Source organism: Physeter macrocephalus, chromosome 13, assembly GCF_002837175.3.
Source record: "Physeter macrocephalus isolate SW-GA chromosome 13, ASM283717v5, whole genome shotgun sequence".
NCBI classification, from domain to species: domain Eukaryota; kingdom Metazoa; phylum Chordata; class Mammalia; order Artiodactyla; family Physeteridae; genus Physeter; species Physeter macrocephalus.
This window is the reverse complement of record NC_041226.1, coordinates 78096139-78109444: the sequence shown is the minus strand read 5'-3', so window position 1 is coordinate 78109444 and position 13306 is coordinate 78096139. Positions and strand designations below refer to the sequence as shown.

The window sequence follows — 13306 nt, the reverse complement described above, 5'->3', positions numbered from 1 at the left end:
GAAAGCCCAAAGAACAGCCCGATTCAGAGACCCAGATATTCTTGTAAGAATAGAATAGTGATTGAAACTTTTAAAATGTAAGCTTCTAATAAAAACATAGTTCTAAGAAGTTTTTTGTATTAATTTGTTTTATTTTCATCTTTTTTTGGCCGTGCCACACAGCTCGTGGGATCTTAGTTCCCCAACCAGGGACTGACTGCTAAAAATTCCTTGTCTATTCTTCAAGATTTTCACAGCTGTTGAAAAGATTCTCTGCCCTCCTCCCTGCCACCATGTCTACCTGTCTTGAGTGTGACATATATACTATTCTCTAATCTGCTTTTGACATTTACCAAACGTCTTGGGCATATTTGCACATCCACTGCAGCTTGTTTTCATCAGAGACGTGGAACTCCACTGCTTAAATGCCTGCCTTTATGTTAAAATGAGAATTCACCAGGTAAAAGAAAGAAGATTTTCCTATTTCTAATGTATTTCACTTAAGCTTCACTACGGTCTCCCTCTGTCACAGCACAGAATCAAAAGAACTTGCATTTCATACTCCATGCAAGAGGGTTTCCTTACAACCAGGAGCTCCTTCTTCATAGCTTACGTATGAAAGGTCATAACGTAAGACTCTGGACAGCATTTTAGCAAAGTTCCACGAGATTCTGTTTTCAACTCCATACACAGCATTGTTTCTTCCAAAGAGTTACAGCTGAGTTTTTTCTATGTTGCCCTCACAGAGACTAAAATCTTAGGGTGCAGATATTGTTACTTGTTGCCATTATTTCCCCTCTAATGGTACCTGATACTTGCGATACACTTGATTCATAAATTATTGAATGAAGAGTCGACAAACATGCAAATTCAGACTTACTGTTGAAGGTTTATTTAAAAGATGATAAAACTAAAGATTGTATATGATGAAAAAATATTAAAACCTGTTTGTCAATTGTCTACCTTTAATACAGAGGGAATTATCAATCTCCAACTTACAAGTTACTGTGGCATTTCTAACAGGAGTCTTCCCAAAATCTCCACATACAGTCAGGTGCTCAGTGACTAATAATTGAGTTAAACAGGTGAAACTCTGGGGAATCTCAACAACTTCCACAGCTTATTCCTGATGCCCTGCGTGAGCATACGATGCCATTTTCTCAAAGACGTTGCTCTAACATTATATAGTTAGAGCTTCGGCGCTGATAAAGCATCAGGCTTCATACTGCAGGATGCCCGAGAGGTGGGGTGAGCACAGAGCTGCTCACACTTTACATTTTCAAGGGCGAAATTGCCTTTTTCAGTATATATATATATATTATATATATATATATATATATAATATATATATATATATTGGTATTATGAACTAGATGTCCTCCCTAATCAACAGCTTGCATTCAAGGGGGCAGTCAGAAGAGGCAGCCAAAAGAGAGAGAAGCTGTGCAAGTCCAGTCACCCATGAAGCCGCCTCAGAGGAGAGCCCAGGGTAGGAAACAGTCTAAAAAGCACTGAGGAGGGATGAAAATAGCCATTCATGGGATTACATGAAATCTGGCATGTCTAGAGAGTCAATTAAACGATTGGAACTGTTTGCTTAAGGAAGGCCTCTCTGAGTGGGGGAGTTTCAGACTTCCCTAAGGGAGAACCTTTCAGGATGCGACACTCCAATTCTAGAAAGATCCACACCAGTGGATCTTTGTAAAGCAATTATAGGGAGGCTAATATATATTATATATATAAATATATTAAATATATATAATATATATATAATACATATAAATATATATAAATATATATATATTTTTTTTATATATATATTTCTTCTTTTAACATCTTTATTGGAGTATAATTGCTTTACAATGGTATGTTAGTTTCTGCTTTATAACAAAGTGAATCAGTTATACATATATGTATAGATATGTTCCCATATCCCCTCCCTCTTACTTCTCCCTCCCTCCCTCCCTATCCCACCCCTCTAGGTGGTCACAAACCACCAAGCTGACCTCCCTGTGCTATGGGGCTGCTTCCCACTAGCGATCTATTTTACTTTTGGTAGTGTATAGATGTCCACGCCACTCTCTCACTTCGTCCCAGCTTACCCTTCCCCAGTAACCCAGGGAAAAGGAGGCTCAGCGCTGAGCCCACATTCCTGCAGCCGTCAGGAAGTTTACTTACATGTATTCCGGGTTCAAAGCCGCTTTATCTTAGTCTCACAAACAAAGTCTAACAGTATAAAAATGCAGTGTGCTTGTACTGGACCCAGAGCTAATGCAGCACTTCCCATCCACCTCATCACCTTCACCTTCTCATTTCTTCTTTCTTCTGACTCTACTGCCTTTAGACTCGGTTCCCTGGACCTTCTCATTAGCCAAAAAGATCCTTATATTCTGACAGTTCATCTATCCATCCATTTATTCATTCATTCATTTATGATGTGTTGAGTATCCACCATGCATCACATGCGAAGGACATAAAAGTATCTAAGACATCACAGTTTCTGAAAATTCAGTCTAGCAGCAGAGAAAAAGGGCACATCCTCCATTAATTACAATCCATTGTGACAAGATCGACAGCAGAAGCAGGGTCGTGTGTCATGAGACCTTGGATACAAGAGTAATTCAGTCTGATCAGGAGGGTGAGGAAAGGCTTCAGAACTACCTCTGAAGGTGGCCAAGTGGTCTCATCATTTTCCTCTTTCTCTATCACCTGCTTATCCTGCTTCCAGGTCTGCTGTAATCCACGGTTTCTTTTTCTCCCTCAGAAAACTAAACTCTATTAGACCGTGTTTTGCATCTTTGCACCCCTAATATCTATCACAGCATTATGCATTAATTAATTAAGTAGTTAATGGGTTAATGTGCCTACCAGACCAATCTACTGAGCACCTACTAAGTGCCAGGCACTGCCCCAAGTGCTGCAGATATAACAGTGATGAAAGAGGCCAAGTCCTAGCCCTCCTGGAGCTGACAGTCTGAGAAACAGAACATAATCACCTGAGCCTATGATGTGTTTGGTGGCAACTGTGTTACAAGGAATGAAACAAACAACCGGATGAGAGTTGAGCTGACTGTCCGGTGGTGGGAATGGGTTGCCATATGCTTTGGGACAAGCCCCGGAAGGTTGTTCTGTTAGACGATTTTTGAGCAGAGAGGCGAAGCAAGCGGGGGAGTGAGCCATGCAGATTTCGGCAGGGGAATGTTCCAGTGGAAATAATGGTGAAAGCACGTGGGCAGGGGCATGGTGGCAACATTAAAGGACCGGCTAGAGCAGGAGGGGGACCCTGGAGATGAGGGCACAAAGGTGTGGGCACATCCACGTGGCCGTAGCAGGACTCTGGAGTTTTCCCTGAGTGGGAAGGGAAGTTCCTGGGGCACTTGGACAGAGTGACACGATCTGGCTGCTGTGGGAGAAACAGGCTGTAGGGTCCCCAGGGACGGGGCCAGGGAGGTGAGAGAAGCAGCTGCTGGTCCAGGGAAGAGGGCGGGTGGTTCATCCAGGTGAAGAGGGACGGCAGCATTCTGGCTGTATTTAAGGTGAAGAAAGCAACCGCTGCTCTGCTGATTGGGAAGACTGAGTTTTAGGTGCTCATTAAAGTTGGAGACATCATATACTGGGTTGGCCAAAAAGTTCGTTTGGGTTTTTCCGTAAGACGGTACAGAAAAAGCCCGAACGAACTTTTTGGCCAGTCCAATATATGAAGAAGTGGCCATACTTCTCTTCCTTTCTCTCTCTGTCCAACACACACACACAGAGTAAGAATACATTACATTCCTGGTTAATACCAACAATGAACTGACATGATTTGTTCAAAGCAAAGGTCTGTCTGCCACTAACCCAACTGGAATAATTTGCTGTCTGAAAACTTAATCCAGGTATCACTGGGGAATTTACTGTGGAAAGACTACAGTATTTATAGTTAGATGGTCAGAGTTTAAGCTCCAGTACTATCTACTACTGTGTGAGCTTAGTTCTTCTGTTTCTCAGCTTCTTACCTAATAAATTACTGGATCTCCTGGTAAAGATTCCAAAGACAGTGACCAAGAGGAGAATCTTTATCTATGGAAAGCTGTTCACAGCATGTCCTTAGTCTAAGATTGCTTGTCAAAACCAAACCTAGGATCCAGGACTAATGAGCCCTTGAAAATGTCACGTAAGCCACGTAACGATCGGAGGAGAAAAGAGAGAGGTTTCAAAACCAAAACACTCCAGAGAAGGAAAAGGGAATCCAGAAATCTCTCTTTCCACCTCAATCAATTCTGGAGAGAAATGGCTTACGTTCTTCTATGGTGTTCTCCATCAATATTCGGAGTGATTTTTCCACTCTTCTGCATGCATAATGTGACTGCCTGCACCCCAGATGCCTCCAGTCTTGGGCAGGCACAAGGTTCTCTTGTTGGCAGTGGTTCTCAACCTTGGCTGTAACTTAGAATCACCTGGGGGAGCTGTGCCCCACCCCGATGTTCCATCTGCATCCCAGAAAAATTAAGTCAGCATTTCCAGGCTGGGAGGGAGCTGGGAGGCAGACACTGGCATTTTACAGCTGCCAGGTGATTCCAGGGGGCAGACAAGGCTGAGATCCAATACCAGATTAGGGAACTTCCACCAGATCGATGCACGACCTCCTTTAACATGGATTGCCCTAACGTGAGGAAATACAGCATTTATAAAATATTGGTAGACAGCTCTCAATTAGGTTTTTATGTTACGTTAATTTTGGCATTTTTCAAAATCAAGTTTTAAGCTTTAAATTAGCCCTAAAGACCACTAAATGGGACAATTATTGACATCTCCTTTTACTTCATTTTTGCCCTTAACTGAATCAGCAAAAATTTCCTGTATGTAAAACTATTTATTGGTTTATGTGGTTACTTAATTGTTTATTCACTTAATCATTCCCTGCTTGTTTCCAAAAGAATGTAGTAAAGTTTTATTCACATTTATATGATCTGGGCCACAAGCAGAGAATAGTAAAAGCTCATTGGATCAATAAAGAAAGTGAAAGAAAGGATGTAAAAGTAAAAGAAAGGATGGCTGCCTGATGCTCTATAATTGATACAACAATTGTTTTGCTTATTTGTTGACTACTACTCATGTTCAAAAGCATCTTCTTTAGGGCAGAGACTTGAACTCCATTATTTACAAACTATAATGTGAGTAATTAACAAATATTAATGTATCATTATCCAAGCCTGTTAACTTGAAACACAACATTGCTCTGATCATCATCAGTTACACGTGCATTTTGCTACCGAGTTTGGAGCCCATAATTGGTTCCCCTTCCACTTGGTGTCACCCACGCTCAGCCGGTCATCACAGCTCTTACCAGATGGAGCAGGGACCCTCCTGAAGACACGGGCATGTGCGGGTCGGCCCCCTCCTTCAGGAGCCGCAGCGCTGGAAGAAGGAGAGAGGAGAGTTACACGGCATCTTTCCTCAACATCCTGAATCAAAAGGTGTAGCATTTCATTCGTACCTAAATCTCAAATAGCCATGAAAGCCAAAGGAGATGCATGAATCCGCTATCTGACCTTTCTGTGTGTGTAAGATCGGCAGTGTTTCTCTTCACATTGAAACTTATTTCTCGGTTTGTCAGCATCATGACCCATTACAGCCATGCAAATTATTCAGAAAGGGGAACACACTTTTACAATTATTTCTTTTGAAGCGCCTGGCTTATGCATCCTTTATAGAACAAAAATAAATAAGTAAAAAGAAAGAAATGACTCCACTAGGCTCATGTATGCTTTAGTTCACTTCATTTTTTTTAACTCATTAGGACTTACTGGCTTAAAACAATAAAAGTCTACACTTTGTATATTAAACTTCCCTTCCTGCAACTACCCCTTAGCCCTGTTTCCATCATTCTCCCAAAGCCATGTGTATCTAAATTAGTAACGTGAAACAAATCAAAACAGATGCTATTCATCAGAATAAAGGCACAGCTGGAAAGTGACCTCTGTTTCCATTTGAACAGCAAAGGTGGACTGGGTAGGACATGGAAAGCCCTTGGGAGATTGATTATGTCTCATTCTCTGCAAATTGCCATGGGCTCCAAGAGGTCCATCCATTCCCCAAGACACTATCCCAGTTTCCACGGTTAATGGCAGTATCGTAGCTTTCATAACAAGCCATTCATGCTTTTTCCACAAATAACTAAAGCAACAGTTCCTCTTTTAGTCCATTATTACACAGAACGGTACAAAATGGTTCAGATTCAAACTCATACCTCACTGAGCATATATTGTCTTTCCTTTAACTTTCTCCAGAATCCGGAATGTCGGCAGAACACATACTCTTTTCTACGTCACCCCAAATCTTCCCTGTGTTCCAATCTCTAGTTTGTTACCATCTTCCCAGCTCTAACTGTACAGCTCAGAGGGCAGACACAGTTACTCCTGCACAGCTTTCTCTCCAGGAAGGCCATCTCTTCGGTGATGTTTGCAGGGGGTATGAACAGGAGATAGGTCAGCCCCTCCAACACTAGGGGTAACAGTGTGAGAGCAGAGACAACCCACACCCAGCCCAGCACATCCTCCAAACACCCTTTCCCGAAAACGGGAGCACCCTTTGTCCAAATCTCTCTCCTCAGGGAAGTCAGATGCATTCCTGTTCTCTGACCAGCAGCAGCACTTGGACTGGTTCCTTGATCTTACAAGCTCCAGCCTCTCCCCAAAAGAAATGCCTACGTAGATGCATGTCTACAACCACTCGATGACTCCGTGGCTTTCCCTTGATGATCTTTCCCTTGATGATATTCTTTCTTCAATAATCTAGTTCTTTTTGTAACGTAGATTCTCCTAATGTGGGTAGTTTGTTACAAAAAACTTGTTGAAGGTGTCGATCTTACAGGATCAGTTGTAACCTGAAATCACATGGCTCATGCATTTGCTGACTCAGGCATCTCCCTTGTCAGCACTTAGGAGAAAAGTCCAGGAAGGTGAGGCCTTTGCCTTTCTCTTCTTCACTGTGTTTCTATGAACCAGCCTGTTGCCCGGCCGTATGTAGACCCTCTTCGTCACTCCCTTTCTTGGCCTCTCTCCACACATACATATAGTAAGTGGATGCACGTCTTGTTCCCTCACATACTTTTACCCATAATTTTAAAAAGTCTGTTCATGACAACAGAAGGTTCATTAACTATGTTTACCAATGGTTTTCTCAGAATCAAAATTGCACTTTTACCCTAATATTTATTTGTTTAGCAAATGAAATCATTCATCTTGAACTAGCTGATATCTATTTGGTGCTTTGTATTCTTTACAGCAAGGGATTTGTACTAGTGTGATCACAAATAGAGAGGAAGATTATATTATATTAGTTAAAACATGAGTATAATGCTGTCAGATTTCTACATAGAATCCACCACGCACACATGTGGTGAATTACACATAATACAGATCTGTGATACATTGGCCTTGGGGTTAGACAGATTTGAGGCCGAGCCCCACTGGGAAAGCTAACCCACCCTCCTGGCACTGCATGAGGATCACTAAATGATTTTTATTAGTATAATTACTATAAGTCATGAAACCCATAATAATATATCACTGAACACATATCTTAAGGTTTACTCTAAATTTTCTCAAAACCTTTTGATTATTAAATGTTGAATTTAAGTGTAGGATATAAGCAACACAAATTTACCAATGTTCACTGAAGGATGAGTGTACAATTTGTAAGGCAGGATAAAGAGGGTGAAGAGGACAATGTAGGGGATGGTGGGAGAATGATGAGGGAATAGTGACTAGTCCCTTAGGAGTGACAGAGTGTGTGTGACTTGGAGGAATTTGTTGTGGAGGATATTTTACATCACACTACAGGAGTTGGAAGTCATTCTGTGGCCAATGAAGAGGATCACAGGATATTAAGCAAAGGAGGAAAAGATCCCTTAGGTAAGTGCTATGGACTGAATGTATGTGCCTCCCCGCCCCCTGCAAATTCATATGTTGAAGCCTAATCCCCAGTGTGATGGCATCAGGAAGAGGGGCATTGGGGAGGTGATGAGGAGGTAATGAGGGTGGAGCCCCCATGATGGGATTAGTGCCCTTATAAGGGGATGAAGAGACTAGAGCTCTCTCTCTACCAGGTGAGGACACAAGGAGAAGAAGGTCCTCTATAAACTAGGAAGCTGGGTACCACCACGAGCCAAATCTGCTGGTGCCTTGATCCTGGACTTCCCAGCCTCCAGCACTGTGAGAAATCAAAGTTTTTTTTAAGCCACCCAGTCTCTGGTATATTTGTATATTTGTCAGTCTGCAGCCTGAGCAGACTGAGACAATAAGAGAGGTCAGCACAAAGGCTAGAGGGGGTCTCTTGCTCCCACTTGCAGTTTAAATCCTGAATAAAGGTTCAGGCTCAGATGGGGGGGGATGATTCAGTGCAGCTTGAGGGTTCATGGCTCTGTTTCAGAGGATGCAAAATGGACTAACCAGCCTGGGACACAACAGGAATTGGAGCCACCACTGCAGAAAGAGGGGTCTATGGCGGCACTGACAGCCAAGGTGGGACTGAGCCATCTGGTTCAGGGAGACCATTTACAAAGCACAGAATATGCATGGGTAATCTCCACAGGAGCAGGTGGGCCACAGTGGTGTGCTTGTGAATGCTCAAGGGCAGATGGAGATGGAGATGGAGATGGAGATGGAGATGTTTAGATGATGGATGGATGGATGGATGGGTGGGTGGATGGATGGATGGAAGGATGCATGGATGGGTGGATGGTTGGATGGATGGATGGATAGATGGATGGATATGCATTTAGGAATTTACTACACATTTTACTGCTATAAAGGCTGTGCAGCCCACAGTTTATTGTAATATCCATATAGCCAATTGATTCTTACAGAATGATTTAGATGATTTTTACTAAAAATTCCTGTATCCACAGCCAATCTTTGGTTACAATGAACGAATGTGACCTTGAAGTTTTGGTTGATATTTTCATTGACATTACTGAGTATGGGCCAGAGGTCAGGAAATTATGAGTGGCAGGCCAAATGCCATCAGTGTATAGCCCTTGAACTAAGAACAATTTCTGCATTTTGAAGGGTGTGTGAGGAAAAAACAATAATTTTAAAAAAAACAAAAAAGTCCAGAAGAATGTATAACATGGACTGTATGTGACCACTAAGTTTAAAATATTTAATATCTGACCCTTACAGAAAAGATTTCCTAACTCCTAAGATTAAAGTGAAATAATGAAGGACGTCAAAACGTCATCCATCTACCAATGACCTGAGCGACATCTCTGCTGAATCAGATATTAGTTTCTGAAAAATGTAATCATATTTTATCACATTTTTGGCACTGTTCACAATATAGTGGCTACTGACACAATACATTTTTAAGTATAACCTGCATCATTAACATCTGCTCCATCACTTCTTTAATTCTAGACAATCATGAAGATAAATAAATCAAGCCCTGGTTTGTGGCACTGGCCGATTCTTGTGGTGTAATTCTCCCACCATGGTTGATCTCAAGCTACCAATGTGGCACCAGTGAACCCACAGTTGGGAGGAGATGTGACCCAGCTCACCATTTTGTGGCATTTCTATCACACAGACAAAAGAGATGTAAATAACTTCAAGCGCATAAAGAAGAGAAAAAAGTAGTGCACTGATTAGGAAGTGATGAGCTTTGAGCTTTACCTTTGTTTTTTATCAGAATCTACTTCATTCTAAGTTTATATACTTTAATTTTTAATACAGGCTTTGTTTAACTGTTTTACAACCAACTCATGAACTCCTGACATTTCAACAATCGGCTCTCAGGGTCTATGAGAGTAAAGCTCCAGCACAGTACGGGCAGTAGCCCCGAGGCGGATAAGGAGCGTTGTCCAAGAATACCCAGGAAGGACTCTATACCCAGCAACTGCAGAGCACCCTTCCTGCCACAGTGAAACTGATGAATAAGCCCCAGCCCTTCCTTCACCCAGCCAGACATCAGCCTCAGGAGAAGAGGAGGGGGAATCTGGCATTTTCTTTTCCTAGGTAGAAGACTGTTTTCTGACAAATTGTTCACACTATCAGATAGAACTAAAGCAGAACCGGAGACTGGATACCGACTGGTATTTGCCCCCAAATACCATGGGTGCAGAGCAAGAATAAGACAAAATCAACTTTTGACTAAATAAGGAGGAAACAAGTTCTTCACATACACAAACTGTAGACTGTGCTAAATTCTATGTCTCTGCTAAGGGTTAGAAATGGGACATTGCCTAAGGTACCGAGATGTAAAAATATATTGAAGAAAATATCACTTGCATAGTAAGTACACACTGAGCTTTTCTAAGTATGTAGGGTCTGATACTGCTCTCAGTACTTTAGTACAAGAATTACATTGATTCTCCCAACTCTATGATACAAATACTATAATTGTATTAGTATCAGTACAATTGATAAGGAAACTAAGGCTTATAAATTATGCGAAGGAAACTGAGGCTTAAAAATTATGAGACGGTAGCGTGGTGGATCTAAAACAGTGTGGTAGTATGACTCCAAGGGTTGTGTTCCTAACCACGAAGAGCGTCAGGACACTTTACCTCTCACGTCACGAGAGAGTTGAAAGGTCACCTTCAACTCAGGAACCACAACGGGAATCAAGATCTACGTGAATGTCCTCACAATAACTAATTTTGTAGGAAACTGTGCAAATGTAGGTTAAAACACTTTCTCCAAAAAGGTATGGGTTCATAGCAACTTGGGAACAACACGGTTGGAACTGACAGTCAAGTGAAATGACACCACGACTTGGGAGTCTTTCCATTACAATAAAATCCGCAAGGAATCAGCCCAAGGAAAAACAGCCATCTGGGGACCAAACAGAATAATGAAGTTTAGGCTCCTTTTATAGGGTTGCTGCTTGGAACTGATTCAGCATTTATTGTATATTTGTGGCTTCATCATCAAGCTGCCACAGAAGCTCTGTCGAAATGTCTGCGTGGGGGGCATGATTTGATATTTAAAAAGAAACATTCAGTCTCGAAATCTTCAGCTATTGGGGTAAAAATGGAGGAAAATACATCATCTTTAATAGAATCTGCAGCTGTCTTCCCTGATGTCCCCACCGTCACCAACCATAACCAAACCCAACGGTCCACCTGATAATTATCACTTTAAGTGTCTAGATATGACTGCGATGTATCTGTGTTGATGACACCCAGCACATTGATGATAGTCATTTGATAGCAACTTGACGACAGACAGGAAGCGCTTTGGTGGTCACAGGAGCTGGGGTGGACATCTGAAAGCACGGCAATCTATGACTGCTCTCACACGATTCTCATGGTAACAGTGGGTCTGTATTCACAAAGATTTCATGTTTGACATCAACAGATCCAAGGAAGAGTGAAACAAAACATAACCATGGGCTCTAAATTTTGTCCTCATTAGAAGCCCTGCAAAAAGGCATTTTTTAGACAGAGGGAAGGACAGATCACGTGGCAGAATGTTAGCAAAGAGTCCACCTGGTCGAAGGGTACATGGGCTTTCTTTGTATGATTTGTAAGTTTAATTTCGTTTCTAAATAAAAAGTTACAATGAGGGCTTCCCTGGTGGCGCAGTGGTTGAGAGTCCGCCTGCCGATGCAGGGGACGCGGGTTCGTGCCCCGGTCCGGGAAGATCCCACGTGCCGCGGAGCGGCTGGGCCCGTGAGCCGTGGCCGCTGAGCCTGCGCGTCCGGGGCCTGTGCTCCGCAAAGGGAGAGGCCACAACGGTGAGAGGCCCGCGTACCACAAAAAAAAAAAAAAAAAAAAAAAAAGTTACAATGAATAGCAACAACAAAAAAAGCCAGTGTCATTTTTTCCTTGCAATGATGATAGAAGCATCAGTGTCAGGACGTCTAAAAACGTAGGAGAGACCTTCCATGACGATTGACAGTCTTCTGAGAAATGCCTGAAAAAGTTGATCTGATGTTATATGTCAATAAAGAAGGGAAGAAAAAAAGAGGAATAGAGTAAAGTTATGTTATCAATGCCACAGAAATGCCTATTTGCACAGAACACTGCTTAACGTACAGATTTCCTGCCCTACAGAGAACTCAAATTTTAGGATCTCTAGGAATGACTTGAGGATGGTGTTTTGAATCGCTTTTCACAGTTCAGTGCTTTCCGACCTACTTTTCATTATTCTCCCCCACTAAGTTCCACCATGAAATTGTAAAACCACATACATTCTGGATGTCTGCTGTGTACTGTAGACCCACAAAGGGTGACAGACCCTTGTTAAAGCTAAGATATTTCTCCCTCAAGAACCGACTTTTCCACCGCTCTGGGCTATTTCTCCCCCCTTTAGAATCATACTCTTGTCCACCTCCAGGTACTCTGATTCAGTAGTTTAGGGATGGAGTCAAAAACTCTGCATTTTAAAGAAACGCCCCAGGAGATGCTGGTGCCAGTGTCCCCCTAAACATATTTTGAAGGAAAAAAAATGGCTAGGATTCTACTATCTCAGCAAAGTACCTCTGAATACCTCAACTAGAGCAAAGGGATTAATCAGTAGAGAAGTGATCAATTCATGGCAGTTTCTTTCCCATGAATTGGCCATTGAAAACTTTGTCCCCACTGCTGGGTGGGCCACAGTATTCCTCAGAACACACAACTTTATTCTCAATAAATACATAGTTATCCAAGCCTACCTAACATGAATCTTGGGGGCATTCGGAAAGGAGAAAGTCAGGGTGTTCAGGATGGGGGGCCTCCAGTCAGTACACAGCCTGAGCCCGGAGCAATGATTCTCAACCCTCACTATGCTTTAGGACAGCTAGTAGAACTTAAAAAGATATAAATGCCCAGGTTCTGTCACCAAGTTCTTAAGTCCAGCCGGTCAAGGATGTGCCCATCTAACCATACATTTTTAATGTCAGGGCATCTCAGTGATTATAACACTGGGAAGAGAGGCAGCAGTGGAAACCAGTATCCAAAAGGCTGTGTAGCTGGTTTCCAGCCCAGCCTGGCAATAATCGTAAGAGGGTCTAATGGGTTTTGAAGATCATGGTGAGTATCTGCCTCGAATCCATACGCAGGTGAGTCGCTCAGTCACACCTTAAGAGGCTGTTTCTGATTTGGGTCAGGTCCACGGGCACCACCAGGACACTCAAGGATTATACCAGCCACTCTCTTGGAAAAGGAGATCACTGAGGTTGGGGGATGGGGTCAGGGCTGCAGTAGGTTCCAGACTTAGCAGAGAACTACAGACTCATCAGCTTGGTGGGCCTGAGAAGCAAGTGGGTCGAGGCCCACCTAAGCCACACTCACCTACCAGGCTTTGGGCAGTTAAGACTAATTCCATATTATTTGCAAGGGGCTTAAGATTTCTGCTTTCCT

At 42.5% G+C, this 13306-nt stretch overlaps 1 protein-coding gene across 1 annotated transcript in view; it reads right to left on the bottom strand.

The window, feature by feature from the left end:
• Positions 1-13306, bottom strand: part of MYO16 (myosin XVI) — a 432588-nt gene that overhangs the window by 361359 nt on the left and 57923 nt on the right. Inside the window, exon 3 of the mRNA XM_024123222.3 lies at positions 5306-5376. Coding sequence (XP_023978990.2) covers positions 5306-5376 — 71 coding nt within the window. The remainder of the gene's footprint in view (positions 1-5305; positions 5377-13306) is intronic.